Consider the following 25,084-nt stretch of genomic DNA (forward strand, 5'->3'; position numbering starts at 1 on the left):
GGGGTCCCTCAACTCAGGTGAAGGTGAGACATGCTTCTATTTTAGGGTCCGTTGAATGTCACTTTGGGGCTTCTCCATCCTTAGGACAAGTCTCTTTATTTCTTCCTTCACGTGTCTCCCTAGGGTGACTGCCTCTCACCTCACACCTGGTTCACTCCTTCAGTTCATGTGTACGTTGGTCTAACTCTGAAAGTCTCCCCGCCACCCCCATGGCCGTACACTGACGTCTGCCTTCTGACATTTAACGCTTGCCATGATCGGATGCCGCCATGCGTATTGGCTTCCGTCTATCCACACCTGCAACACGTACCTTCCATTTGAGCTGGCCGGTCATTTTCAATCCTATTCAGTCGCATTTATTCACATCAGGGCCCAAGGCATGGTGTTTGGGGCGGTGGATGCACGAGTGACTGACGCTCTCATCTCTCGTGGTCACTCTTTAATGTCATGACGTCATGGATCCTGCCCTTAAGCGTATACAGTGTGGAGGGAAACAAATAATGACGTATGCTGTGGGGCAGAAAGAACTGAGGACCAAGGGGGGAAAGGAGTTTTAAAAAGCCATGATTAATTTGACTGGAGATCGTTTCGATGGTTGGGTTGTACTCAGTTCTCCTAAAGTGCCAGAAATATAGCCAGTCAATTCCTTTTGGCCAGTAGGATACTGGGTATGGTCTCTTCTTGCTGACGCTGCTTGGAATAGGTGTTAGTCTGGCTCTGCAGAGAAACGGGACCAACAGGAAAGCGATATATACAACAAGGAGCTGGCTTGTGTGGTGATGAAGACTGAGAAATCCCCAGGTCTGCAGTCAGCCAGCTGGAGAGCTCACGGTGAAAGCTCCAGTCCAAATCCAAATCCAAACCCTAGGGCAGGAGCACTGATGTCCCAGCTCCAAGACGGTCAGGCAGAGAGAACGAATTCTCCTTTACTCTGCCTTCTTCTACCCAGGCTCTTGATGGATTTGGTGATGGGCGCCCATACTGGAGTGGGGATTAACCTACTTTACTCGGTCTACCAATCCAAATGTTAATCTCATCCAGGAACACGCTCGTGGATACCCCTAGAATAATGTTAATTTCTGGGCACTCAAGCGCCCAGTCACGTGGAAAGCTTGGCTAGAAAGAAAAGCTGAAGAGGCTTCTGAAGTACAGCCTGAAGAAATATGCCCTGACCACCTCGTCCCTACAGAAAGACCACTTTCCAACACTCCATTTGGAGGGTGCGTCTGCACAGTGGACAGCTACCCCTCCAATGGCTTCCCAGGCGACACCGTCACATGTGGTTGGTTGGGCTGGTCCAGCCAGCTGTCCCCTGCACAAAGTTCCCGGGCAGAGGGGCAAGCGGAGGCTGAAATGCAGCCCACCCTCTGCTCGTCAAGCCACACACTTGGGAGGGGCTGTATCCGCCTCCGGAAAAGGGGGTTTTTGCCTAATTTGCCCAAGGTGCTGTGTGGACCGTGGAGGCCGTGCACCGGGGCCCCTCCCGGACACTGAGCGTGGTCAGGGCGTCCCAGGCGGTGCGCGAAACATCAATCCTTTCTACCTATGGGGTTGCTGGGAAGGGTCATCACCTCCAGTCACGAAAAGTCCCGTATTGGGGTGATGGTTTGCTATCTCCAGGTAAGATCCGAACAGAGGGAGTCTGGGTCTGGGCCATCTGCTGGAACACATGATGTGGGAAGCTCAGTGTCCGTAGAGTGAATGCCGTCCAGGAGCCTAGATCACATTTTCATAGGTTGAAGTCCCAGGAGGTTTGCCGTCCTGAGTGCTGGTCTTCCCCATCTGCGTACGAGGAGATGGAGCGACAGGTTAACCGTGAGCTGCCGCTGGGGAACCCCAGCCCCGGGCGGCACCCAGGACGGTTCTGTAGAGGGCACAGGGAGGTGCCTCCGTTTCCCTGGTGCTGGCGGAATCTGGGCCAGCAGGGCTCTGCCCTTTGCTGGGTCCCTTGCCTCTGCTCCAGTCTCCCTCTCGGAAGCCCTTGTGCAATCAAGCGCGTGGCCCACACAAAAGCAGCAGGCGGGAATGGGGGTATTCGCTCGGATTTTGATCGTAGGCTCAAACTACCAGTATTCCTGGTTCTCAGCGGAGCGCCAGCTCCTTCTGAACCCCCAGAATTGCACCTCACACAGCGGAGGGTCACTGCCACTAGTGTCCTGTGGTCTGATGGCAGGGAGCTCTGCAGGCAACCTTCCCACCGGCTGGCGGAGTCTTAGCCTTGGGGGTAGGGCTTGGGCTTGGGGCTGGCGGCTTCGCCACCGGGGGTTCCCAGGACTCCCCACTCCCGCACTGGCACCCCCCCCCCCAGATCCCCCAAGAGAACATGGCACGGGCCCTTAGTCCTGACATTCTGACCACCGACCTCCCCTACTGTCTGGTCCGTGAAGGGTCCCGTGTTCTCAAGGGAAGTGAGCCGTGCGTGGGACTAAGGCCACGGTGAGAGTGCTCCAGTGTGGAACTGGCAGGTGTGAGCTCTGCTTTGGGCCCGGCAGACCCGCAGCCCTCCCCAGCCCACTCCCAAATAAAGCGGGCCCAGGAGGAAAAAAGAATTTTCAAAGGACATAGGGACCAATTCCTAACCTCCATCCACCTGGTCCAGAGGACACGCTTCAAGATGCCCCCAGCCGGGAAGCCCTGATCGATTCCTCTGACCTGTCCTGGCCCATATCATCGCCCGTGTCCTTCCGCTGTCCTTCCGATCCCGGCTCAAACAGGCGGCCACCCTGCCCCTCACTGCCCGCTTCTCCTTCCCCTTCCCTCCTTCTTTCCTCAGTCGCCCCTTCACTTCCCCCTCCCTCCTTCCTGCTCCTGAGCACTGAGGAAGAAGAGGTCCTTCTGTCTCATTCTCCAGGACACCGGCTTATCTTTACACCCCAACTGACCCGTGCACGGAGTTCTCTTGCAAACTCCCAGATGCCCTACCGGTTCAGCGCTTAATTCTTACTCCCGATCCACTGTAGCCAATTTCCTAATATTTCCTCCCGCTCTTGATTTGTTCTCATTGCCTCACTCTTCTCCCTTCCCCCTAGACTCCCCGGGTTCATACGGATCTCTTACGATGATTTTGCCCAGCTGCTCAACAGCCACACTAACAAAACATTTGATTCGCCAAGAGACCTCTAATCTGTCCTTCTGACTATAGCGAAAAAGGATCCTCAGACAGTGACATCCCCCAGACTGGAAGTCCTGTCACAGCACAGGACCTCCCTTTCCTCTTTGTGTGTTCCAGAGCAGGACACTGAGGCCCGGGGCCCTGTGAGTGTCACTGCTCCGTCGCAGATTGTTGTACGGGTTGCATGCTGTAAAAGTCCACCGGATGTAGGGAATGTGGAACTGAAATTCAGCCTGTGTTCTACTTGCCGGTCTGGGTGACTGGTGTGGGTCTGTGTCTGTCCAGAGGGGGGCACCTGGTTTCTCTAATTTTTACCCTGTGAGCTGGTATGGCCCCAGGTGCTCTAGAGGCTGGCGTTTCCACACCAGAGTTCAGAGGCTCCTGCATGTACACGCAGGCCGGCTGTCGGATGGCCGTGGACCTGGGGAGCAGGACTCATGCATGAGATACCTGCAGACCAAGGCCCTGGGCACTTAGTCTCGGGAAGTACAGAGAAGGGGACCGAGGGAACCCGCTGGCCCCTGGTGGGGTGGGCAGGGTTCAGCAGAGTGGCCGGAACACGGGACCACAGAAATAAAAACACAAGGATTCACCTTCTCAGACTGCAGTGTGGAATAAATCCCGTTCACGGGCTCCTCCTTGGCAGGGCGCTCCTGTAAAACACCCATCTTCCCCTCAGTGAGGGGCCCAGGCGAAAACCTCTCGAGTTCCCCTTCCTGCTTCTGCCCCGCCTCCTGCCCCCTGCTCCCATGTCACTAGTCAGCCACCCCCAACCCCCAAGCCTCTCACGGCCCCCAACCCCCGCCTCAGCTCTGGTTCCATCCAGCGGTCGGAGAGGGTCAGGGCCGGGTATGGGGAGGTGAGGGAGGGGCAGGCGGGTGAATGGCCAATGGGAGGAGGGGCTGTGCTGCAGCCAGAACAGGAAGTTGAGTTCAAGGGGACCTTTCAGTTCTGTGCCCTTGGAGGCCCCTTAGCCCCCTGTTCCTGTGCCAGTGGCCACCTAGTAGCCCTCACCTCACACCAGGTCCCCCATGGAAGGTGTGCCATCCCTAAGGAAGCCTCTGGCCTCACCCACAGCCAGGCCCCCATGTGGAAGCTGATGGCCTCCAGCCCTGGAGGCCGCCATGGGGTGACAGTTGGCCATGTTCCTGTCCTCGTAGAGGGGCTCCTGGCATCAATTTCCTGACATGACGATTCTTGGTTGGAGACTCCAGATCCTTGGCCTGTTGTTCCCCGACTCCTTTTCCTGGGGGTGGTGGTGGAGGGGTGGGGAGGAGTGGCCCATGAATAGTATCAGCTCACCTTGGACTGGGGGATTTCATCATAGATTCTGCCCTCTGCTGGTGGGGCATCTCTCGTGACCATGACGTAAGCGTATATCGTTTTCCTAGAGATGGCATCTGTGTCACAAATAAACAGAGGAGCGCAGGGTGTGACAGGTGGCTGGAGTCTAGAGATGAGCTATTGTAACGTTCTCTTTTTCGGATAAAGAAATAAAGCCCTAAAGGGTCAAATGGCTCCCACTGTCCTGAGACGGATGCTCGGGTCCTTGGACTGCCTCTCTGTCTTCTGGGGATTTCATGTGTTGTGGGAGGCACTGGCCCGGGCCTCGCTCACCCAGGGCTCCGTGGGGACCCTGCCTGCTCTAGGGTCCACATTAGGCTGACGACATTCTCCCAGCCCCGAGTGGGCAGGCAGAGGACCTCCTCCTCCCAGGGCGTCTCTGGCACTTCGTGCTGACCGCCTGGCTGGCCAATTGCCTCTTCCCGTGAGGTCTTGGTTCTTCAACCAGATTGATTCTCTCTAGTTAGACACTGTTTTGGACTCCTTCACTGTTACCACCACAATGTTAAGCACATAGAAGACACTCTATAAACATGCGTTGTTGTAGGGCCCCGGGGTGGCTCAGTGGGTTAAGCGTCCAACTCTGGCCCAGGTCATGATCCTGCGCTTCCTAAGTTCAAGCCCTGCATGAGGCTCTCCGTTCTCAGCCCAGAGCCCACTGCAGATCCTCTGTCTCCCTCCCTCTCTCTGCCCCTCCCCTGCCCCCCCCCCAATAAATAAACAACAAAAATCCACGCATGGTCGCTTGATAGATCTACACGGTCAAACACTTCCTAAGCTCTCTCTGTGCTCCGGGCTGTGTGTGAGGCCACGGAGAGGCAAAGACGGGAGAGACCAGTCCCTACTCTTAAGAATTCCTGAGCTGTTAAAGGCATTCACCCCAGTGTGTTCCTCTCCTTGGAACACTTCACGGTGAAGTTAAAAAAAGATGGCCAGGGGCGCCTGGGTGGCGCAGTCGGTTAAGCGTCCGACTTCAGCCAGGTCACGATCTCGCGGTCCGTGAGTTCGAGCCCCGCGTCAGGCTCTGGGCTGATGGCTCGGAGCCTGGAGCCTGTTTCCGATTCTGTGTCTCCCTCTCTCTCTGCCCCTCCCCCGTTCATGCTCTGTCTCTCTCTGTCCCAAAAATAAATAAAAAAACGTTGAAAAAAAAAATTTTTTTTTAATTAAAAAAAAAAAAAAAAAAAAAGAGATGGCCAGAATCTCGGGCCTTCATACTCCAGCGCACCTGGGACCTTCCGCCCAGACTGTCTGCAAAGCAGAAGCTGAGTCTTAAGCAATCTGCCGTGAACTCATCTCTCCCAGTTGTCATCCAGGGGGAACTGCGTGGCTGAGAACTTACCAGAGTTCTTCCTGGAGGTCTTCAGGTAGGAACCTAAGGAATCAGACCCAAAGGAGAGTCAAGGAACATGGAGGCAGAGGTGGGGCCTCTCTACATCCAGGCTTGTTATTAGGATTGGTGGGGAAGGAAGGTTTCGGGAGATGGTGGGGTTGGGAGGCACAGGAGGGTATAATGATCCTCTAGGACCCCAAGATCAGGGTTTCTGAATTGCGAATGGCACACTCACAGAAGGATCCAGAAGGATCCAGAGGTACCTAGTGATGACCATGGAATGCAAAGTTAGTACATGTCCCTCAACGACTCTCCAAAGGTCATAGACAAAATGGAATTGGAAGTGACCCTGGAAACCCTCTAGTTCAGATCTCATTTCACGTGTTGACAGCACTGAGCCAGAGAGGTAAAGACACCTATCCCGTGAAGCACAGCCTCTTAACTGCAGTACTCAACTCAAACCCAAATTCTGAGCCCACCAGATACCGGCGACCTCAGGAAGAGATTCTGAAGCGCACTCAGGGCACTGGCATCCAGGACGAGGGGTCATCACTGGAGGTGGTGGGGTGGGGCTCAGAGGAAGGCAGGTCCCCTGGAACAGAGGACCTCTCCACACCACCTTGGATAAATGACTCCAGCCCCAGGAAGAAGGAAGGTGCGTTTCCACACTTTACCTTCTGGAAAAATCTTACCTTGTCCTCTTTTGTTCAGAAGGCACAGAAGCACTGAAGGCACAATGACAACAAACAGAAAGAGCACGGCCAGCCCGCTCAGCAGCCCAGTGTGGCGGGGACGGAGGCCTGCTGCCGCGTCTGGAAACAGAAGACACAAGGAGACTTGGCTCTCAGGAAATAGGCCCACGGGCTTGCCCCCACTCAGGGGCACTATAAAAAATGGGGTCCCCTCCGGGGGGGGTGCCAAACTCCAAGGGAAACTCTCCTTTCTGCTATCGAAGGTCAGGATTAGACACGGAATCAGAGGGCCAAGCGGGGGCGACCTCCAGAACACCCCAAGTGCCTGGCCTATCTCGGACAGCTTTGGGCTCTTTGCCAGGTCCTCCTGGGGGGAGATGTCCCTGGAGACCGGGCCTGGCGTGAGGGAGGGACACTCCGCTGGGGAACGAGGCCCAGTTGAGGCCTCGCCGCTCGGAGGCTAAGGAGAGAGGGACAGAGCTGTTCACCTGCACAGAGCTGTCGGGCCAAGATGGAGTCGGAGCTGTTGCTGACAGGGTTCCAGGCTGTACACGTGTAAGTCAGCTCTTGGTTGTCAGGGGTCTGGAAGATTCGAACGACATTACCCTCTTTCCCCAAGGGGCTCCAACTGTATGTGACATTCCTTTCTTCCTCTTCCACAGAACACGTCAGTGTGACATTACAGGTGCTGTTGACAGATGCCATTAAACTCTGAGTAATCTTTGGCTTCCCAAGCCGACCTGGGAGGGGAAAAAGCATGTGTCCGTAGTAAGCTGGAGCCGGCCTATACCAGCCTGTGAGAGCCAACTGTTAAATCTTCAGAAATGTTTTTAAAATGTTTTTAATGTTTATTTATTTTTGAGAGAGAGAGAGAGAGAGAGTGGGAGCGGGGGAGGGACACGGAGAGAGGGAGACGCAGAATCCGAAGCAGGCTCCAGGCTCCGAGATGTCAGCACAGAGCCCAGTGGGGGGCTCGAACTCGCGAACCATGAGATCATGACCTGAGTCGAAGTTGGACGCTTAACCGACTTAAGCCACCGAGGCGCCCCCAGAAATTTTTTCAAGAGGGCGGTTAAACACAGCCATCATGAAAAATTAAATTATAAAAACTTACAAAGAACTACATTGCATTTTTTAAAAAAGCTAATACATACTCAAAACTCACCGCTTTGTATTTTTTTGGACAATTACAATTATCTGTGCTTTTAAAGTTACTCACATCTGTCGTATCTGTCTTTTGTCACGCTTTACAAAGTCTTCCCAATTCTGCCTGTCTTAACATGAGCCACGCGCAATGGGAATATTTACACCGCAGAAATTGGCCAAGGTTACAAACTTGGGCTGGGCCGACTGCGTTGCTGATGGTCACTCTGGACTGAAGAAAACAGTAGAAGGATTACTAAAGCAGATTCGGCTGAAAAATGCCTCCAGTCTGCAGCCGTTACATTGTGAACAGCACCAAAAAACGAGGAAATCTTCTTCCGGCGTCTGAGAACGGTTATCCAATTCAGAAGTTGCTCACATCGATGTGCAAGTGAAGCTCTGTAATGAGTTTGTTGAATCACTTTTTCCTCATCGGTTAGTGTAACGAAAATACCAACCAATATTCCTGTTGGCTTCTTCATCGATTGCAACGTAGGTTGAGTGGCATAAATGTCCAGGAAAAATCTGTGAAAGCATCTGCAAATATAATTGGCTCTATGGGATTTACAATAAAGACTCCTGTATATTTTATTATCATTTATGAAATTGTGTGTCGCACATCCTCTGTGTCAATAAAATCTCTGCGTGTGAGCACGCACATACGGGCCATCGAGAACCCGCTGAACATTTATCAGCACCCCACTGCACGAAACAGTCTTTAAAACCATTTGGGGGGGCACCTGGGTGGCTCAGTCTGTTAAGCAACCGACTCTTGATTTCGGCTCAGGTTACGATCTCACAGTCTGTGGGATTGAGCCCCGAGTTGGGTTCTGTGCTGACAGTGAGTAGCCTGCTTGGGATTCTCTCTCTCTCTCTCTTTCTCTCTCTCTCTCTCTGTCCCTCCCCAACTCACACTTCCTCTCTCTCAAAAGAAATAAGCATTTAAAGAGGTTTTTTTACTCTGTTTTCTGGTGTATTTTCATTAAGTTGTTTTGTTTTGTTTCAAAGTGCCCATGGTGAAAAGTTACAGCCTCTCTCTCTTTTTTGGGGGGAGTTGACTGTACGCCTCTTTTATTTTTATTTATTTTTAATATAATTTATTGACAAATTGGTTTCCATACAACACCCAGTGCTCATCCCAACAAGTGCCCTCCAGTTACAATCTCTTTAAAAAGTTCACTAAAAAAAAAAAAAAAAAAAAAAAAAAAATGTTTTTACCAAAGCACTCGAAAGGTAAACTGTACAAGTTGTAGGCTAGGAAAGGGTTAACTGAAGAACAATTTATATTTGGTTTGAAGTAAGAGCTATCTGGGGCCAGCAGAAGGAAGGGGGAAGATCTTCTCTCTTTTACCAGCAGATAAGAAAACGCCCACATTCAGAGTTGGTAAATTTAGTTCATGCTTGGCCAAGCTGCGGTGCTAGGTTTTTTCTTTCCACCATAGTCACGTGGGAAGGGCTCAGAAGGAACCAGCATGTAGCTTTCTAATTCATGTGGTGTTTCTAAAGTTGTCTGTGCATGTGAGGGAGAATATGGGAAGTAAGAAGTTGTAAAGGCTTCTTACTCCAACCTCACCAGAAACCCTGGTCCTAAGCAGAGGGGTCCTCTCAGAGGGGTCTATTCCAAAGCAGAATTAGTGGTGACTTATGAAAAAACTCCCAACGAGTTTGAAGTAACCTTGATGAGCTATAAAGGTGACAGATACAGATGTATACAGCAAAAAAATAAGCGTGTGTGTGTGTGTGTGTGTGTGTGTGTGTGTCTTTAGAAACTTGATTTACAAGAATGTTGAAGTCTCTGCTTGGTATTTACTTATTTTTAGAAAGACCATTTTTTAAATTTTTTTGCTGGGTGTTGAAGTGGGGAGGACTGGTAATGAATAAGAGCCTATCTCGTTTTTTTTTTTCAGCAGGAACAGAGAGGTTACCAGAACCAAGCTGCTGGGCAGAGGTCAGAGCTGTGGTCGCGAGTGGGAAAGCCACTGGAGACCCGTGTCTAACCAGGCTCTACTGCTTTCTAGAGTGAGGACACATACAGCTTCGCTGAACCTTCACTCTGTCATTTACAACACGAGGATGCTTTGTTCCTGCCAGTGTTGTTTGTTGTGAGGACTGAATGAGCTATTGTATATAAAGAACACTCTACTTTTGGGATGAGCACTGGGTGTTGTATGGAAACCAATTTGACAATAAATTTCATATATTGAAAAAAATTAAAAAATTAAAAAAGAAAGAAAGAAAGAACACTCTAACACCCAAATGTCTGTCTATCTATCTATCTATCATCTATCTATCCATCTACATTAATTATCTATGGGAAAATCAAAATCAACTAGCAACAATGACTGCCTTGGAGAAGGAAGAGTTGCAATGCACTGTATTGTCTTTCTCTCTGTGCATATATTGCCTAAATATGTGTGATTTCTCTATATTTTTAAAAATTCAGTGGTAGAATGCCAGACACAGAGAGTTCAATAAATGTCAGTTCCCTTCTCTTCATCTGCTCAGCTACCTCCCTAAAAGGTACAGATTTTGGTATGTGGGCAATCTGACTTTCTCCGAGACTTTCCCGTGGTCTGTCCTAACCGCAGGTGGCATAATACCTTCCAAAGATCGAGTGGGTAAAACTAAACATAAAAAGATGAAAACAAACGTCTTGAAATTGAACACCCTCTTTAGTTTCCCAACCAAAGTTCTTGAATGAACCAGATATTTTCTAAAGTGTCCACGGCAGGGTGCGGTTCTTTGACTGTGTTACGCGTGCCCAATCCAGAGCCTCCTCCGTCTAGGAAGCCCTTCATAATTAGAATTTAAAATAAGGACTAAGGGTTAAAAAGTTAGTAATGACTAGTCATTAGGCATCAACTGTAAGGCATGGGCTATCCCAGGAGCTCTCTCATTTAATCACACCTGTTATAAGCTACATTCTACAGATGAGCACATGGAAGCCCAGAGAGGGTAAACAACTTGGCTGAAGTCACACAACTGGCAAGAGATACAATGTCAGCATTGATGCCCTTTCCACTATGCCTTCCATCCGGATACAACCTGAGTCAATCATGCTGTATGAATTGAGCACTTACAATTGTCCGCCACTGTGTTGGGACCTGGGATTTATTATGCGTCATTCATTCTTTCATTGAACACATATTTCTGAAGCACCCACCATGTGCCTGACAGGGTAGGTGCTAGGGATACAGGGATGGACTTCATATACAAAGTCCCCGCCTTTATGGAACTTGAATTCGGTGGCTTAACTATATACCTGAATGGTATCTATCTATCACAGTGTGGCTTAGCCACATGTCTGTGTTCTTCTGCCGTGAGCAGGTGGATGGTGAAATCCTTGAGACATGGCTCAAGTATGATGCAGGCTAGAAATTACGGCTGCTCAATAGAAACAAAACTATTGTAATTCACTGTAAAAGGGAATCACTTTTGTAATTAAAATGTTTCTAACAGTCACATTAATAGTGAAAATAAATTATATTAATTTTAGTAACGTATTTTCCTTAACCTAATATAGCCGAAATGTTATCTTAACCGCTAACCAACATAAAAATTATTAATGAGGTATCTTAGCTTCTTTTTTTGGTGCTGAGACTTGGAAATCTGGCGTGCATTTTACACTTATAGTACATCTCACTTTGGGCTCACCACATTTCGAATACTCAAGAGTCACATGTACCACACCAAGAGTGAACCCTGATGTAAACTTTGGACTTTGGGTGGTGATGATGACTTTATGTACGTTTTCACTGTAACAAATGCACCGCTGGTGGGGATGCTGATCATGGGGGAGGTAATGTGTGTGTGCCAGGGGTGGGGGGTGGGGAAGTCATGTGTATGTGCTGGGGGTGGGGGGTGGGGAGGTCATGTGTGTGTGCCGGGAGGGCAAGGTGCGTATGGGAGTTCCCTGTACTTCCTACTCAGTTCTTCTCTGAACCTTAAACTTCTCTTAAAAATAGAGCGATTTAAAAGAGAGAAGAAAGTTCTGGAGACGCTAATGGCGGTGGTTGTACAGCACTGTGAATGTAGGTAATGTTACTGAACAGTACACTTAAAAATGGTTAAAATATTAAGTGTTACGTATATTTTATCAAAATAAATTTTTTTAATGTTTATTTATTTTTGAGAGCAAGTGAGAGCCAGAGCCAGCGGGGGAAGGGCAGAGAGAGAGGGAGACAGAATCCGAAGCAGGGAGACAGAATCCGAAACGTGAACTCGGGAGCCCTGAGATCACGACCTGAGCTGAAGTCGGACGCTTTACCGACTGAGCCACCCAGGCGCCCCGTGTCACAATAAACATTTTTTAAAGAAAAAAAAAAAAAAAAGAAAAATGGATTTACCATATGTTTTCATTCTTGGGCATTTATCCCGGAGAAACACAAACTTGTTTCATGCAGAAACTTGTACGTGAATGTGCATGGCCGCTGTGTTCGTAATCGTTCCAAAGTGGAATCGACTAAAATGTCCCTTGATCGATGGAATGGTGAACCAACCTAGTACATCCATACAAGGGAATACTATCCAGCAATAAACAGATATAAACCATTGAGGCCTGCAATAATTAGGATGACTCAGAAGTACATTATGCTGAGCGAAAAAACAACCAATCTCAAAAGCACACATGCCACACGAGGTCCATCTCTGTAACATTCGTGAAATAACAGAAGGATAGATGGGAGGAAGGGATGGGCATCTCCCAGGAGTTGGGGAGGGATGACCAGGAAGGACTGAGGGAGTCTTGTCGCCATGGTACAGTTAAGTACCTTCACCGTGATAGCGGTTGCCCGGTGCAAGCTACGCGTATACTCACACGTGAATAGGCTCCATAGATGTACATTGTCAGCTTCCTGGTTTTGATATCGTATCACAATTGTGTCAGATGTTACCACTGGGAGAGGCTGGGTGAAGGGCACACAGAACCTTCCGGTACAGTTCCTTACACCTCGCAATGCATCTACACTTATTTTAAAATAAAAAGTGTGTGTTGTTTTTTTTTTAAAGTACTTTCCGGCATTTGACTTCGGTTCAGGTCACGATCTCACGGCTCATGAGTTCGAGCCTCACATCAGGCTTGCTGCCGTCAGCACAGAGCCTGCTTAGGATCCTCTGTCCCCCTCTCTCTCTGCCCCTTCCCCACCTCAAAAATAAGCATTAAAAAGAAGTTACAATGACCTATGAAGACCAAAAGGTGGGGCGCCTGGGTAGCTCAGTCCGTTGAGCATCCGACTTCGGCTGAGGTCATGATCTCGCGGTCTGTGAGCTTGAGCCCCACGTCGGGGTCTGTGCTGATGGCTCAGAGCCTGGAGCCTCCTTCAGATTCTGTGTCTCCTTCTCTCTCTGCACCCACCCCTCCACTCTCTGTTTCTGTCTTTCTCTCTCTCAAAAATAAATAAACACTTTAAAAAAAGAAAAAAAAGAGTACTTTCCATGCCCTATCTCCCTTGATCCTCTCAGTGACTGTGGGAAGTGACTAGTATGATTAGTCACATTTTATAGGAAAGAAAAATCAGGCCCATGGGACAAACCGCTGATTGAAGATTCCGTGGCTAGAAATAAGAAAAGGCACCTCCTTTTTGTTAGCATTGATGTGTTTACACAAGCATGTACAAGGGCAAAAAGATTTAGGGAAGCCAATTGTCAGAAATGAAGGCCTTCTATAGACAGCAAATTTGCAAAACAAAACAAGCCCCCTGGGCTCCCGCAACTTGCAACTTACGATAGACTTGCAGGTTGTAACGCCTGGTGGTTGTGACCGTCGTTTCAGCCATCTTCAGATTTACGTCAGCCCTGTAGATGCCCGAATCTTCCACCCCCAGATTACTGATCTCCAGGTTGTAGTTCTGGCGGGAGACATTTATTCGGTCATTGTAATGTTGGTGGGTCACAGTGACTTTGGGTGCTGTTCCTGGGTCTCCTGGCGTGACGAAAGCAACAGACGTCTCAGAATTCCAAGCGATGTTGATAACTTGCTGTGGTTGTTGGATGTTTAGGGGGAAAGTGACCGACTCCCCCAGGATCCCAGTCACCGGCCGGATGTCTGTGTCACTCCCAGCTGCTTCCAGACCTGGGGACATACAAAGAAAACCATAGCCATCTGACTGTACCTTTGGGAATTCCCTATCTCCCCAGACTTGAACCTCCCTGAGGATCCGCCCCAGATACAGCTCATCCAGCTTCTGGAAGTTTTTCTTCCTTTTTTTTTTTCTTTTTTTTTTAGATATTCTACTCTGCATATAATGTTATGATGGCTAAATTGGCTAAAGGGTTCTCATTCAAAAACTAAGTTTCCAGTGAGTTTCAAGGGATCTATTTCATCAGAAACGTTTGTCTAGACTTACAGACCCACATCTCTAAGAGATTTGAGGGATGACGACCATAAACCTCCAGAAGGTTCGAGAATTAAATGTCTTTCTTTCCCCAGATCATATTGCCAAGGACGGAAGAGGTGACACAAGAGCCTGGCTGCTGTGGTCTCTGCAAAAAAAAAAGTTACATTTATGCCTTTATTCTGGGAAGATACTGGCAGAGAGGGCTTTAGAGGCTCTGGAGTAAATATTCCCCAGGCTGGTGATAGGGGGAGGTCTTTTTTGTTCACTTCTAAATCTCCAGTCTCTGGAAGAGTCCATGACATGTAGTGAGTGGGTGCTTAGAAAATATTCGTGGAATGAATTAATAAATGGAATTCACCTCTGTGTTGCCTGGAATCTCTGGGAACCACTTCTGAAGTAAGCAAAATTCATTTATTCATTCATACATTTGTGAACGAATGCATGTATTTATTCAAAGTCAGCTTTATTCTAGATACTACAGCAGGTATTCATTAATTACATTTACAATACCCATGTTTGCTGACCATAATGTAAGGAGCTGGGGGATACAGTGGCGAGTAAAAATTGATAAAGTTCCTGTTCTTTTTTACAGTTAAAGGAAGAGATCAGTGTTGATCAGACACCCACAGATGCTCAGATACAAAATATTTAGTGGGCTCTCGAACAATACAGATTTGAGCTGTGAGGCTCCGCCTATACATCCATTCTTTCCATAAATGCAGTCCAGTCCTGTCGATGTATTTTCTCTTCATTATGATTTTCCTTGTTGTCTTTTTATTTTAGAGAAAGAGATCATGAGCTGGGGAGAGAGGCAGAGGGAGGGAGGGAGAGAGAATCGGGACTCAATCCCACGACCCTGGGATCATGACTTGAGCCGGAATCAAGAGTTGGACGCTCAACCAGTGGGGCTGCCCAGGCGCCCCAACCTTGAAATCGTAATATGATTTGAACAAGGGCGCGGATGTCTCCATGTTGCACCGGGTTGTGCACTTGGGGCCAGATATCCCATGGCCTTTTTAAAGTCAAGCCCTCGCACCCAAGTGCTCGTCTGGTCTGTAGATTCCAGTTACATGTGAGAACAGGATGTGGTTTCTCTCTTCCAACCCCAGGAGTGTGGAGGCAGTTTGTGAAGACGAGCCAGGGCTAGAGTTCATGGTAATTGTGCCACCACAGAGTGGAGGGTGTGTGATGCTGTTTTTCAAACACGATTTCGCCCCCAGAGCAAGTTGCTCCGGAAGTGATGCCGGTGTATCATATGGTGATGAGGCAGGCGCACAGGTAGGTAGGTGGAGCTGGTGAGGATCCCAGGCTCGCTAAGGAAAGGCCCAGGGCTCACACACGCACCCGACGCGGCCTCTGCCACCTTCAGACCCTCCAGCTGTGGTCTCAGAGAGGTGGCCACCGTGCACCGCACAGAGTGGAAAGATAAGGAGGCTGAAGATGTAGGAGCTGGCACTGCAGCTTATCAGCCGGACAACCTTCACAAAGTCACAAAACCTTTCTGGGTCTCGGTTGCTTCATCCGTAGAATGGAAATAATAACCCTAGAACCTGTGCTACCTAATTAGTGATCAGCAAACCAGATCACAGACACACAGATACACATAACTCTCCTTTGAAAAATGAGGTAGTAAATGGTAAATTCAAGTGAATGTAGAGACAGTAATTACAGTAGGAATCTAAAGAAGGGAGAGATCACTGAGCTACAGAGGTTAGGGAAAACCTTTTAGAGAAAGCAGAATTTGAGGAGGACCTTGAAAGAGGGAATAGAATTTTACTGCATAAAAAGGGGAAGGGTGGGTGTCTCAGGTCTTTGGGCCCTGAATAAAAGTTCTGAAGCAGAAAAACATGCGTGTGGGTTGCATGAATATGGATTTGCATAACGGAGTAGAAAGAGATAAGGTGGAGATATATATCTGGTTTAGATATGAGGCAGCTTATACCACAGAGGGGAACTATTAAAGTTTTTGAGAATGAAGATTAAAATGATATTTTTGCGTCCTAGTACTACGGTAATGATGTGTAGGAAGAATAAGAGGAAAGAGAAGCTGGGCTTGAGAGACCATCTTGGAGGCCATGGTAGCCATCTGCACATGAACCTGAGAGTGAAAATGCGAACGGAAAGGAAGTGCGGAATTTGAGAGATAACGCAAAGAAAGGCAAGGAATAAGGAGGAATCTGAGAGAATTCAACCGCTCAACAATATGTTTGTGGGCATCTACTTTGTGTCAGTGAAAACTGATAGATACTGGAACGCTAAGTTTATGCTGGAAAAAAGTCCAAAGGAGAAAACAGATTTAGTGTCAGAAGTGTTGAATTTGAGATGATGGTGGACCATCTCAGTAAGTAGTTGGAAGGATGGAAGGTAAGGAAGGAGAATGGGCTCAAAGTATTGCCTGGGGACTATGGCAGAATCTGCCCGTCATTTCCAATATGTGTTCTCTCCCTCATTCTTAGCAAGAGAATGCCTAATTTTTAGCAGGGGATATGGTCATTCAGGATAAAGGTTACATTGCCCGGTGCTCTGCTAGCTAACTTTGGTCATATGACTAAGTTCAGGTCAAGGGGATGAGAGTGGAAGTGTCGTATACGACTTCTGTGTCTTTAAGAAGAGGGCGTTTTGCTCTCTCCATCTCTTCCTTGCTTCTTGCAGGCTGGGATGTTATGACAGCCGGATCTTAGACACACATTTTGTATCAAGAAGAGGAAGCCAAGTGCTGAGGACAGTGGATCAGGAAGGCTGAAAAAGTATCCCTCACAACTTTGTCAACGATTCAGTCAATGGAGCTGTCAGCTCCAGACTTTTTCAGATGAGCAAGAAATAAACTTCTTTCTTTAAGCCGCCCTTCTTTTTGAGAACTGTCACTTGCCATTAAACTGAAATCTATGTGGTTTGGGAATCATCCGCAAAGAGGAAGGGATGGAAGGAGAGGTGAGCCACTCAGGAAGAGTAAGGCTGAAGTCCAAGGTTGCTTTGTGAACAGTGCTCACAGCCATAGAGGAGGCACTACCAAAAAAACCTAAATAGACCAAGTGGCAAGAGAGGCACCAATACTGGACAGTATCATGGAACCCGAGAGGAGAAAGAGTCTCAAGAACAGATGTTTAGTGATTCCGAGTGTTCAAGTGGAATAAAGACTGAAAATAGACCTTGGCTTTGTCCACTAGCAGGTTGTGGATGGCCTTTAAGAATGTAGTGCAAGTAAGATGATTCAACTGGAGGCCAGAGTCTAGAGGACTGAGAATAGAATAAGTGGTAAAAAGTGGAAAATCCTGATCATGAAAGAAAGGGGATAAAATAGAATGGTAGCTACAGAATTAGGTAAAACTAATTTATTTGATTTTTGTCTTAAAATAGAAGAGGTGTCTACATGTATATGGTCAATTAATTTCGGACAAAGAAACCAAGGACATATAATAGAGACAGGACAATCTCCTCAATAAATGATGCTGGGAAAACTGAACAGCCACACACAAAAGAATGAAACTGGACCACTATTTTATACCATAAAGATGAACTCAAAATGGATCGAAGTCTTGGATGCAAGACCTGAAACCATAAAACCTAGAAGGAAACATACGTGGCAAGTTCCTTGAAATCAGCCTGAGTGATGTATTTGTGAATGCAACACCAAAGGCAAAGGAAACAAAAGGAAAAATAAACAAATGGAACTACCTAGAATTAAAAAGCTGCTGCACAGTGAAGGAAACCATCATCAAAACACAAAGGAAACCCACTAATGCAAGAAGGTATTTACAAATCATATATCTCCTAGGGGGTTAATATCTAGTATATATAAAGAACTCATACAACTCAACAATGAAAAAAACAAACAATCTGACTAAAAAATGGTCGGAGAATCTGAATAGAGACTTTTCCAAAGAAGACATAGATGGCCATAGGTACGTGAAAAGATGTTCAACATCACCAATCATCAGGGAAGAGCAAATCAAAACCACATCTATTAGAATGGCTATTATCAAAAAGACAAGAAATAACACGTGCTGAAGAAGAAGAGAGAAGGGAACCCTCATACACTGTTGGTGGGAATGTAAACTGGTGTAGCCTTTATAGAAAACAGTATGGGGATTCCTCAAGAAATTAAGAATGGGAACTACCATACGGTCCAGCTATTCCACTCCTGGGTATTTAGCTGAAGAATATGAAAGCGCTGATTCAAACAAGATATATGCACCCCTCTGTTCATTGCAGCATTACTTACAATAGCCAAGATAGGGAAATAATCTAATTGTCCATCAATGGATATGAATGGTGATGGGTTACTACCCAGCCATAAACAAGAATGAAATCTTGCCGTCTGCAATGGATGGACCTTGAGGGTATTATGCTAAGTGAAGTAAGTCAGAGAAAGACCAATACCGTACAGCTGCACTCGTATATTAAATCTAAAAAAAAAAAACAAAACAACAACAAAACAAATACTACAAAAACAAACTCATTGATATAGAGAACAGATTGATGGTTCCCATAAAGGGTTGGAGGGTGGGCAAAATGGGTGAAGGTCAACGACACGGTGATGGACAGTAACTAGAGTTCTGGTGGTGATACTTTGTAGTGTATACGGATGTCAAATCATAGTGTTGTACCCTTGGAACTTATATAATGCTATATACCAATTTTATCTAAAAAAAAAAAAAAAAAGAAGAGAAGAGATTAGTTGGGGTAGGTGGTAGAGAAGAAGATGACAAAGAGTCTTCACATAAAGAAGAAGATTTCCCCGATCGGCCCCACTCTAGGTTGGGTGTTCCTTCCTACTCATGGGCTCTCTGAAGCTCTGTGTTTTCCCTTCACGGTATGTGTGCCCTGTTATGTGGCAGTCGTGAACCTGTGTGTGTTTCTGGATGCTGTGAATGACCTGAGTGCAGGGACTTTACCCTCAAATCCCCAGACCCGGGACAGTGCAGAGACACAGACCACTAACACTTGCCGTTGAACGAAAGGTGGAATGGAAATGGTGGGCAGTGGAAATGCCGAGGTTTTCAATCAGAGGAGGGTCATGTCTTAGTGTGGAAAAAGGAGATGATACCTGAAAGGGCGGGGCATTTCGTATATTGTTGTAGGTGTGGGGGTGGAAGAGAGGCCGCTTGGGGGGGTGGAGGGAACACAGGTTTGAGCCAGGTGGGGCTGTATTCAAGTTCAATCCCTGACATTTACTGAGACCCTTATCGTTTGCTACAAGATGGGATGTAAAAATACCCACCTCACAGAATTGTTTGGGGGCACCCACAGGTGCTAAATACATAGCAGACATTTTGGAGTAGAGAGGATAAAAGAGAAGATAGCCACGCTCGATAGCCTGCATCTCTTTAGAAATGTAGAAGGTATGGCCACCTGCTAAGAGGAAAGAGGGGAGGGCGGGTCTAGCTAAATGTAAATATTGGGAGCACGGGTGTTGAATCCAGTCTATCTGAACCTAGCTGTGCTATGTTGAGAAAATTATTGAAATTCTCTTAGTTTCCTTACCTCTAAAATGTGGATAATTATTTTGAAAAATTTTTTAATGTTTATTTATTTTTGAGAGAGAGAGAGAGACAGAGTGCGAGCAGGGGAGGGGCAGAGAGAGTGGGAGACACAGAATCCGAAGCAGGCTCCAGGCTCTGGGCTGTCAGCACAGAGCCCGGCGTGGGGCTTGAACTCACGAACCGTGAGGGCATGAACTGAGTTGAAGTCGGACCACCCGGGCACCCCTAAAATGTGGATAATTATTAAATGCAATTGCGAAGATGTGTACTCTGTTTAATGCCTGGGACACATAAATGGTAGTTGCCATTATTATTTCGATGAATGTAAAAATGTTGAGGAAGTGTTACTATAAGGAACATCCCAGAGAGTCGGTAACACATTGATTAAAAGGATAAAGGGGTTGCTGACCAGCCTTGGGAGGCCAGTGAAGAAGAGGTGACCCGTATTTACAACATCTCTCGATGAGGGTGACTTCCTGACTTCATACACCAGACCACAGAAGGGAGGGGAGAGCATAGCAATACTACAGGAGAAGCAAAGGCAAGAAAAGGCTGGAACCCTGGGGTGTGGGCTTGGGGGTCCCCTTAACGAAGAAAAACCAGACTGCCTGAGCCTAGAGTCCTGGACAGCCATGAGACCCTGGGAAAGTGAGCAACCTCTCTGTGCCCCAGTTTTATCAGCTTTAAAATGAAGCGACTAGTGGCACTTACCCCGTAGATGTGTTACAAGGGTTAAATGAGTTAATGTTTGGAAATTTCTGAGAACAATGCCTGGCATATAGCAGGCGCTTGTATGCGTTTGTTATATCAAGCAAAGAGCTGTGGTTACAGGGATGAAAATAACACCCCAGGCAACTCCAAAGGGACAAGGAGACACGTTGGAGAAAGCCAGCACAGAGCTGCCACCGAAAGCAGCAACGAGGAAGAGTGTGCTGTTGCCTAACGCCTATCTGCGTGCCCTGGCATCTCCAGGATCCTTCAAATAAGCATTTCTTGGGCTTTTTTGGGCTCTAACTAACCATCCCCTCCTCTCCTCCCACCCACTGCCTCTCCTAGATCAATAAGTCGGGGGAGAACCCCCCCCCCCGATTTTGCAGCCCCGGAAGGGGGGCTGGAGGTGGCTGCGCCCTACAGCCCCTGGAAGAGAGTGCGCTCCAGCAGATTACACTGAGTGAAGGGAAGCAGAGACCAGAGAGGAAGCAAAGGGTTGAGCAGCCAGTTTTGTGTCATTCTCCATGAGGGTGGCAGGTCCTCGGTCACGAGGCTTTAAGAAAAGGAACCGACACCCCCACACGATACTCTACTATTGTCGGCTGGATTCTTTTTACTTTCTGTCATCTTCTTTGAGGTCTGGGTTGACTTGATCCATTTCTTCAAAACAAACAAATGAAAACAAACATGCACACAAGTTCTCAAACCCGGGTTGGGATCCTGGCCAACCACTGTCCTATCACCACTTGCCTCTGTGGCGTACAATCAAAAGTTGAGTATAATGAAGAAAATATGGGTGCCTCGTGCCACCAACATCTGTCCCCCAACTGATCGCTCATACCTCTTTCTTTTCTAGCATCCGCATAGGTAAGCCTAGTAACCCCAGATTTGCAGGTTCATTTGTCTCTAAGGTTCAGGACAGGAAAGATTTGATTCAGGAAACACCTGAATAGCCTGGGTGGCTTAGCACTGAACTTGGAGCTCCCATTGTGAAGACACGTTGGCTGCTTGGTCAGTCACCATGCTGATCTCATGCCTCAGTGCATCAGGCCGCCTCCTCTTAGTTTCGTGTTGGCACACAGATGCAGCTTCCCAGCTTCTATTTGGAAACTGGATTTTTGAGCTGATATCTTGATATCCAGTTTCCCCCATACATATTTTTTTCTTTTCTATAACTGGGCTTCTGCTTTGGAAGCCTTTCTGATTTTGGCAACAACCTACCCAAACCTCTTTCTAGAACAGAGGCTTTATCTTTATCTCAAAAGTCGCTCTCTACAAGGACTCTGGACTAGTGACCAGTGGGATCTTACAGGACTCTCCAGCCACAAAGTCTTGTGTCTAACCCCCAGGATGATGGTTGGGACTTATCTGTGGACAGATAGATACCCAGTGGGTCCACTCACCTCTTAGACTTCTAACTATCGACTTCTGGAATGCTCCCACTCACTGTATTATACGTTCGACAGGACATCAAGACCTTGTTGATATTGGACAGCCATGAGACCTTGGGAAAGTTAGCAGCCTCTCTCTTTGTTTACTTTGAAGAAGCTAATTTGAGTCAACTCACATCATATGGATATGACTGGTACTTGAACCATGTCTGGATATGGTCATTTCCTTGGATATTCTGCCTCAGTGGCCTGCCTACACTTCTGTTTATTGTCAAAGACTTGCCCACCAGCCCCATTCTCTGCCTGAATACTCCTGTCTTTGCGGGAATAAATCACCACTCTCCACTGACAAGTCCCAAAATGCAATCACGATCAACAGTGGGGGCAGTATTTTCTTCCGTGTCAGCGTCAAAGTGGGCAAAGGCAGTCTTGTTCAGTGGTTCAGTCTAAAGACTTTGGAGTTCAAATCCTACTTCCTCCACGCTTTGGCTAAACGATCTCTAGTTTTCTGGGTTTCATCTGCAAAGTTGGGGTATGGATAATACTCGTCTCGTATGCTATTGTGGGGATTAAGCTAAATAATACCTATAGACAATGTAGAGCAATGATCCATAAGTGATTAGTTATTACTATTATCGCTGGAGGGCAGGAAAGGCAAGGTGGGTGAGGGGTTGAAGAAACTAAAGCAAGTGTAGAGAAAAGGAAGAATTAAAAGAGCACGAGAAAGAACACAGAGAAGGAAAGGGGCACGGAGCAGAAGTGGGGGACTTTTCCACCTTCTACCCAAGAGGGTGGGTGGCTAGACACGTGCAGAGTCAGTCAGGATCATAGTCACAAGTCATGATGAGAGAGTGGCATTTGAAGCATAAGACTGTGAGTCTTGGTTCTTTGAGAAAAGTTTTCCAACATGGAAGAGTCATGAGTTTGCCTGCTCAGACTTCTTTTATTTCAGTGATTTCAGAGGAATCTTTTGCATGTGTCATTTGCGAGCACCTTCTTCCATTCAGCAGGTTGTCTTTTAGTTTTCTCGACGGTTTCCTTCGCTGTGCAAAAGGCTTTTCTTTTCACGCAGTCCACATAGTTTATGTTTGCTTTTTGTTGCCTGTGCCTCAGAAGAGATATCTAGAAAAACGTTGCTATGGCCCATGTTGCAGAATTACAGCCTGTGCTCTCTTCTAGGATTGTTATGGTTTCTTATCACACAGTTAGGTCTTTAATCCATTTTGAGTTTATTTTTGTATATGATGCTAGAAAGTGGTCCAGTTTCGTTCTTTTGCATGTGGCTGTCCGGTTCCCCCAGTACCATTCGTTGAAGAACATTCTTTTTTTTTAATGGCATATTCTTGCCTCCTTTGTTGAAAATTAATTGACCATATAATCATTGGTTTATTTCTGGGCTCTCTACTCTCTTCCATTCATCTATGTGTCTACTTTTGTGCCAGTATCATACTGTCTTGATTACTACAGCTTTGTAGGATAACTCAGGGATTGTGATGTCTCCAGCACTCTTTCTTTTTCAAGATTGCTCTGCCTCTTGGGGGTCTTTTGTGGTTCCGTCTGAATTTTAGGATCGTTTATCCTAGTTCTGGGAAACATGCTCTGGGTATTTTGATAGGGATCACAGTAAATCTGCGAGCACTTCAAAGAGCATCAAGAAATTGAAAACTTGAGGCTCCAGGGCAGCTCGGTCGGTTAAGTGTCCGACTTTGGCTCAGGTCGTGATCTCATAGTTTGTGGGTTCAAACCCCACGTCAGGCTCTGGGCTGCCAGCTCGGGGCCTGGAGCCCTGCTTAGGAGGCTGTGTCTCCCTCTCTCTTTGCCCTTCCCCGGCTTGCACTCTGTCTCTCTCAAAAATAAATAAACATTAAAAAAAAATTTTTTTTAAAGACGTTGAAAACTTAATGAGAGGAGGCCAGAAAGAGGGTAGCAGAAAGATCTCTGGCTCTGGGAATGGAAGAACCACTGTCCCTTTCAAGCCTTATAAATTTCAGGCTGTGAAACTTTAGGTGCATTGTTTAATCTGATCTTAGCTTATACTTTTTTTGTATGCAACGGGATTAACAATATCTATTCCTGGTAGTGGCGATCTCCATGGAGCTCAAATGAAAGGAGCCACAGTTTTAAATGGTCAAAGGAACCAGAGAGAGCAAAGTGTATTGATTTCTACCTTTTTAGGAAATCCCAACCCACCAGATTCTCTGTGTTCTAACACATGCCAGGAATTTGCTCGTCCATTTTCCCAAGGGGGTAGGAGAGACTATATGTAGATTTAGAAATGTCATCAGGGGTACCTGGATAGTTCAGTCGGTTAAGTGTCTGACTCTTGATTTTGGCTCAGGTCGTGATCTCAGGGTCGTGACATCGAGTCCCGCATTGGGCTCTGCCTTGGAATTCTCTCTCCCCCTACGCCTGCCCTTCCCCTGCTCACACAGGTACACATGTGCACGTGAGCTCTCTTTCTCTCTCTCTCTCTCTCTCTCAAAAAAAAAAAAATAGAATAATAGAAATGTCGAGCATAGTCAATTTTTATATACAGAAGGCTATTGTTTGAATTTAATGAGAAAATACAGGCAATGACAAGACACTCCCAGAGCTGTGTTAATGTTGCATAGTTTTCTTTGTACTAACAACAACAAATATTCATGTGTCCTTGTAGGTTACTGTTAAGCCGGAGGTAAGAAAAACAGTATTTCGAGTTCTCCATTTCTTTTTTGAGATCTAACTTACTTGCAAAATGGAAATACCAGTCTCTTCCTCATTTATTTTAGACGGTTTTGGAGGACAGAAGCAGAATAATAATAGTTCTGAATGTGCTTTGAAAACAAAGGGAGCTAAGAGAGATAAAGTGTCCACGATGATAATTATGAGCATGCATTACTCTAACCTGGGGGGGCAAGGACACATCCCCGGGAAGGGCACACCTCTGTCAAAAACCATGCACCAGAATCTAAGGCCAAAAAGAAATGCTTTTAAGTTATTCCAGGTTTTAGATGGCTTTCTGGGTGGGCTTACCAAGTGCTGTCGCTCTGGAGCAGAGGGGTTTGTCTCAAACCGTTGGACACTGGGCACAGATAAAATTCAGAAATATAAACTCTAAAGCTGAAGGACAGTTACGTTTGGATCCTAGGTCTCTCCCCAGCCAGTTGGATACCTTTTGAGACCCAGGGTGTGCGCACTAACATAGACCAAGAGGGCAAGTCAAAGTCTTCCTCAAGGGCGATTTCTCAAACTTAATGGAAGTCTAGGAAGGGCACCAACAAAGGTCAGAACTCACAGGTTTGCAGGCAAAGGAGCAAGGTCCACAGGTAGTGCTGACCCATCTTCTTCCAGCGTGTAATCATATGTGGACAGGAAGGCGTTCCTCCGGCAAAGAGACAGTTTCACGTGAAGTTCCCTTGCTCGGTTTATAGCCCCGACTAAGAAAGGAAGTGTGAGCTAGCGGATTGGGGAAACACTGGCCCATGTATTACGATGATAATTTTTTTCCCATCGTATAACACAAAATGCCTAGCATTAATTAACTATTTGTTCAACAAATGCTTA

General features: G+C 47.0%; 1 protein-coding gene across 2 annotated transcripts; it reads right to left on the reverse strand.

Moving 5' to 3' along the window:
• Positions 1–424: 424 nt before the first annotated feature.
• CD84 (CD84 molecule) lies at positions 425–25,020 on the reverse strand. 2 transcript variants are annotated; one of them, XM_086693092.1, is made up of 9 exons: positions 24,816–24,999; positions 13,966–14,101; positions 13,344–13,691; positions 6,967–7,218; positions 6,479–6,598; positions 5,796–5,828; positions 4,415–4,512; positions 3,706–3,765; positions 425–1,782 (listed from the first exon to the last, which is right to left on the reverse strand). In XM_086693092.1, exons 2-9 carry the CDS (start codon positions 13,973–13,975, stop codon positions 1,717–1,719), a joined length of 987 nt encoding a protein of 328 aa, XP_086549218.1. In that variant the 5' UTR covers positions 13,976–14,101; positions 24,816–24,999; the 3' UTR covers positions 425–1,716. The 2 variants fall into 2 exon arrangements, with proteins under 2 accessions (XP_086549218.1, XP_086549217.1); XM_086693091.1 differs by lacking the exon at positions 13,966–14,101 and having other exon boundaries at positions 24,816–25,020.
• Positions 25,021–25,084: the final 64 nt, after the last annotated feature.

The sequence above is a fragment of the Puma concolor genome, chromosome E4 (genome assembly GCF_028749965.1).
Source record: "Puma concolor isolate L17-30 chromosome E4, mPumCon1.1.hap2, whole genome shotgun sequence".
Taxonomy (NCBI): domain Eukaryota; kingdom Metazoa; phylum Chordata; class Mammalia; order Carnivora; family Felidae; genus Puma; species Puma concolor.

Coding starts and splice junctions, on each gene's coding strand:
- CD84 (XM_086693091.1), bottom strand. CDS start 24,882: ATGATTACACGCTGGAAGAAGATGGGTCAGCACTACCTGTGGACCTTG. Junction 7,219..13,343: donor TTACAACCTGCAAGTCTATC/GTAAGTTGCAAG, acceptor TTCCCCTCCCAG/GTCGGCTTGGGAAGCCAAAG. Junction 4,513..5,795: donor GACCTCCAGGAAGAACTCTG/GTAAGTTCTCAG, acceptor TTTGTGACACAG/ATGCCATCTCTAGGAAAACG.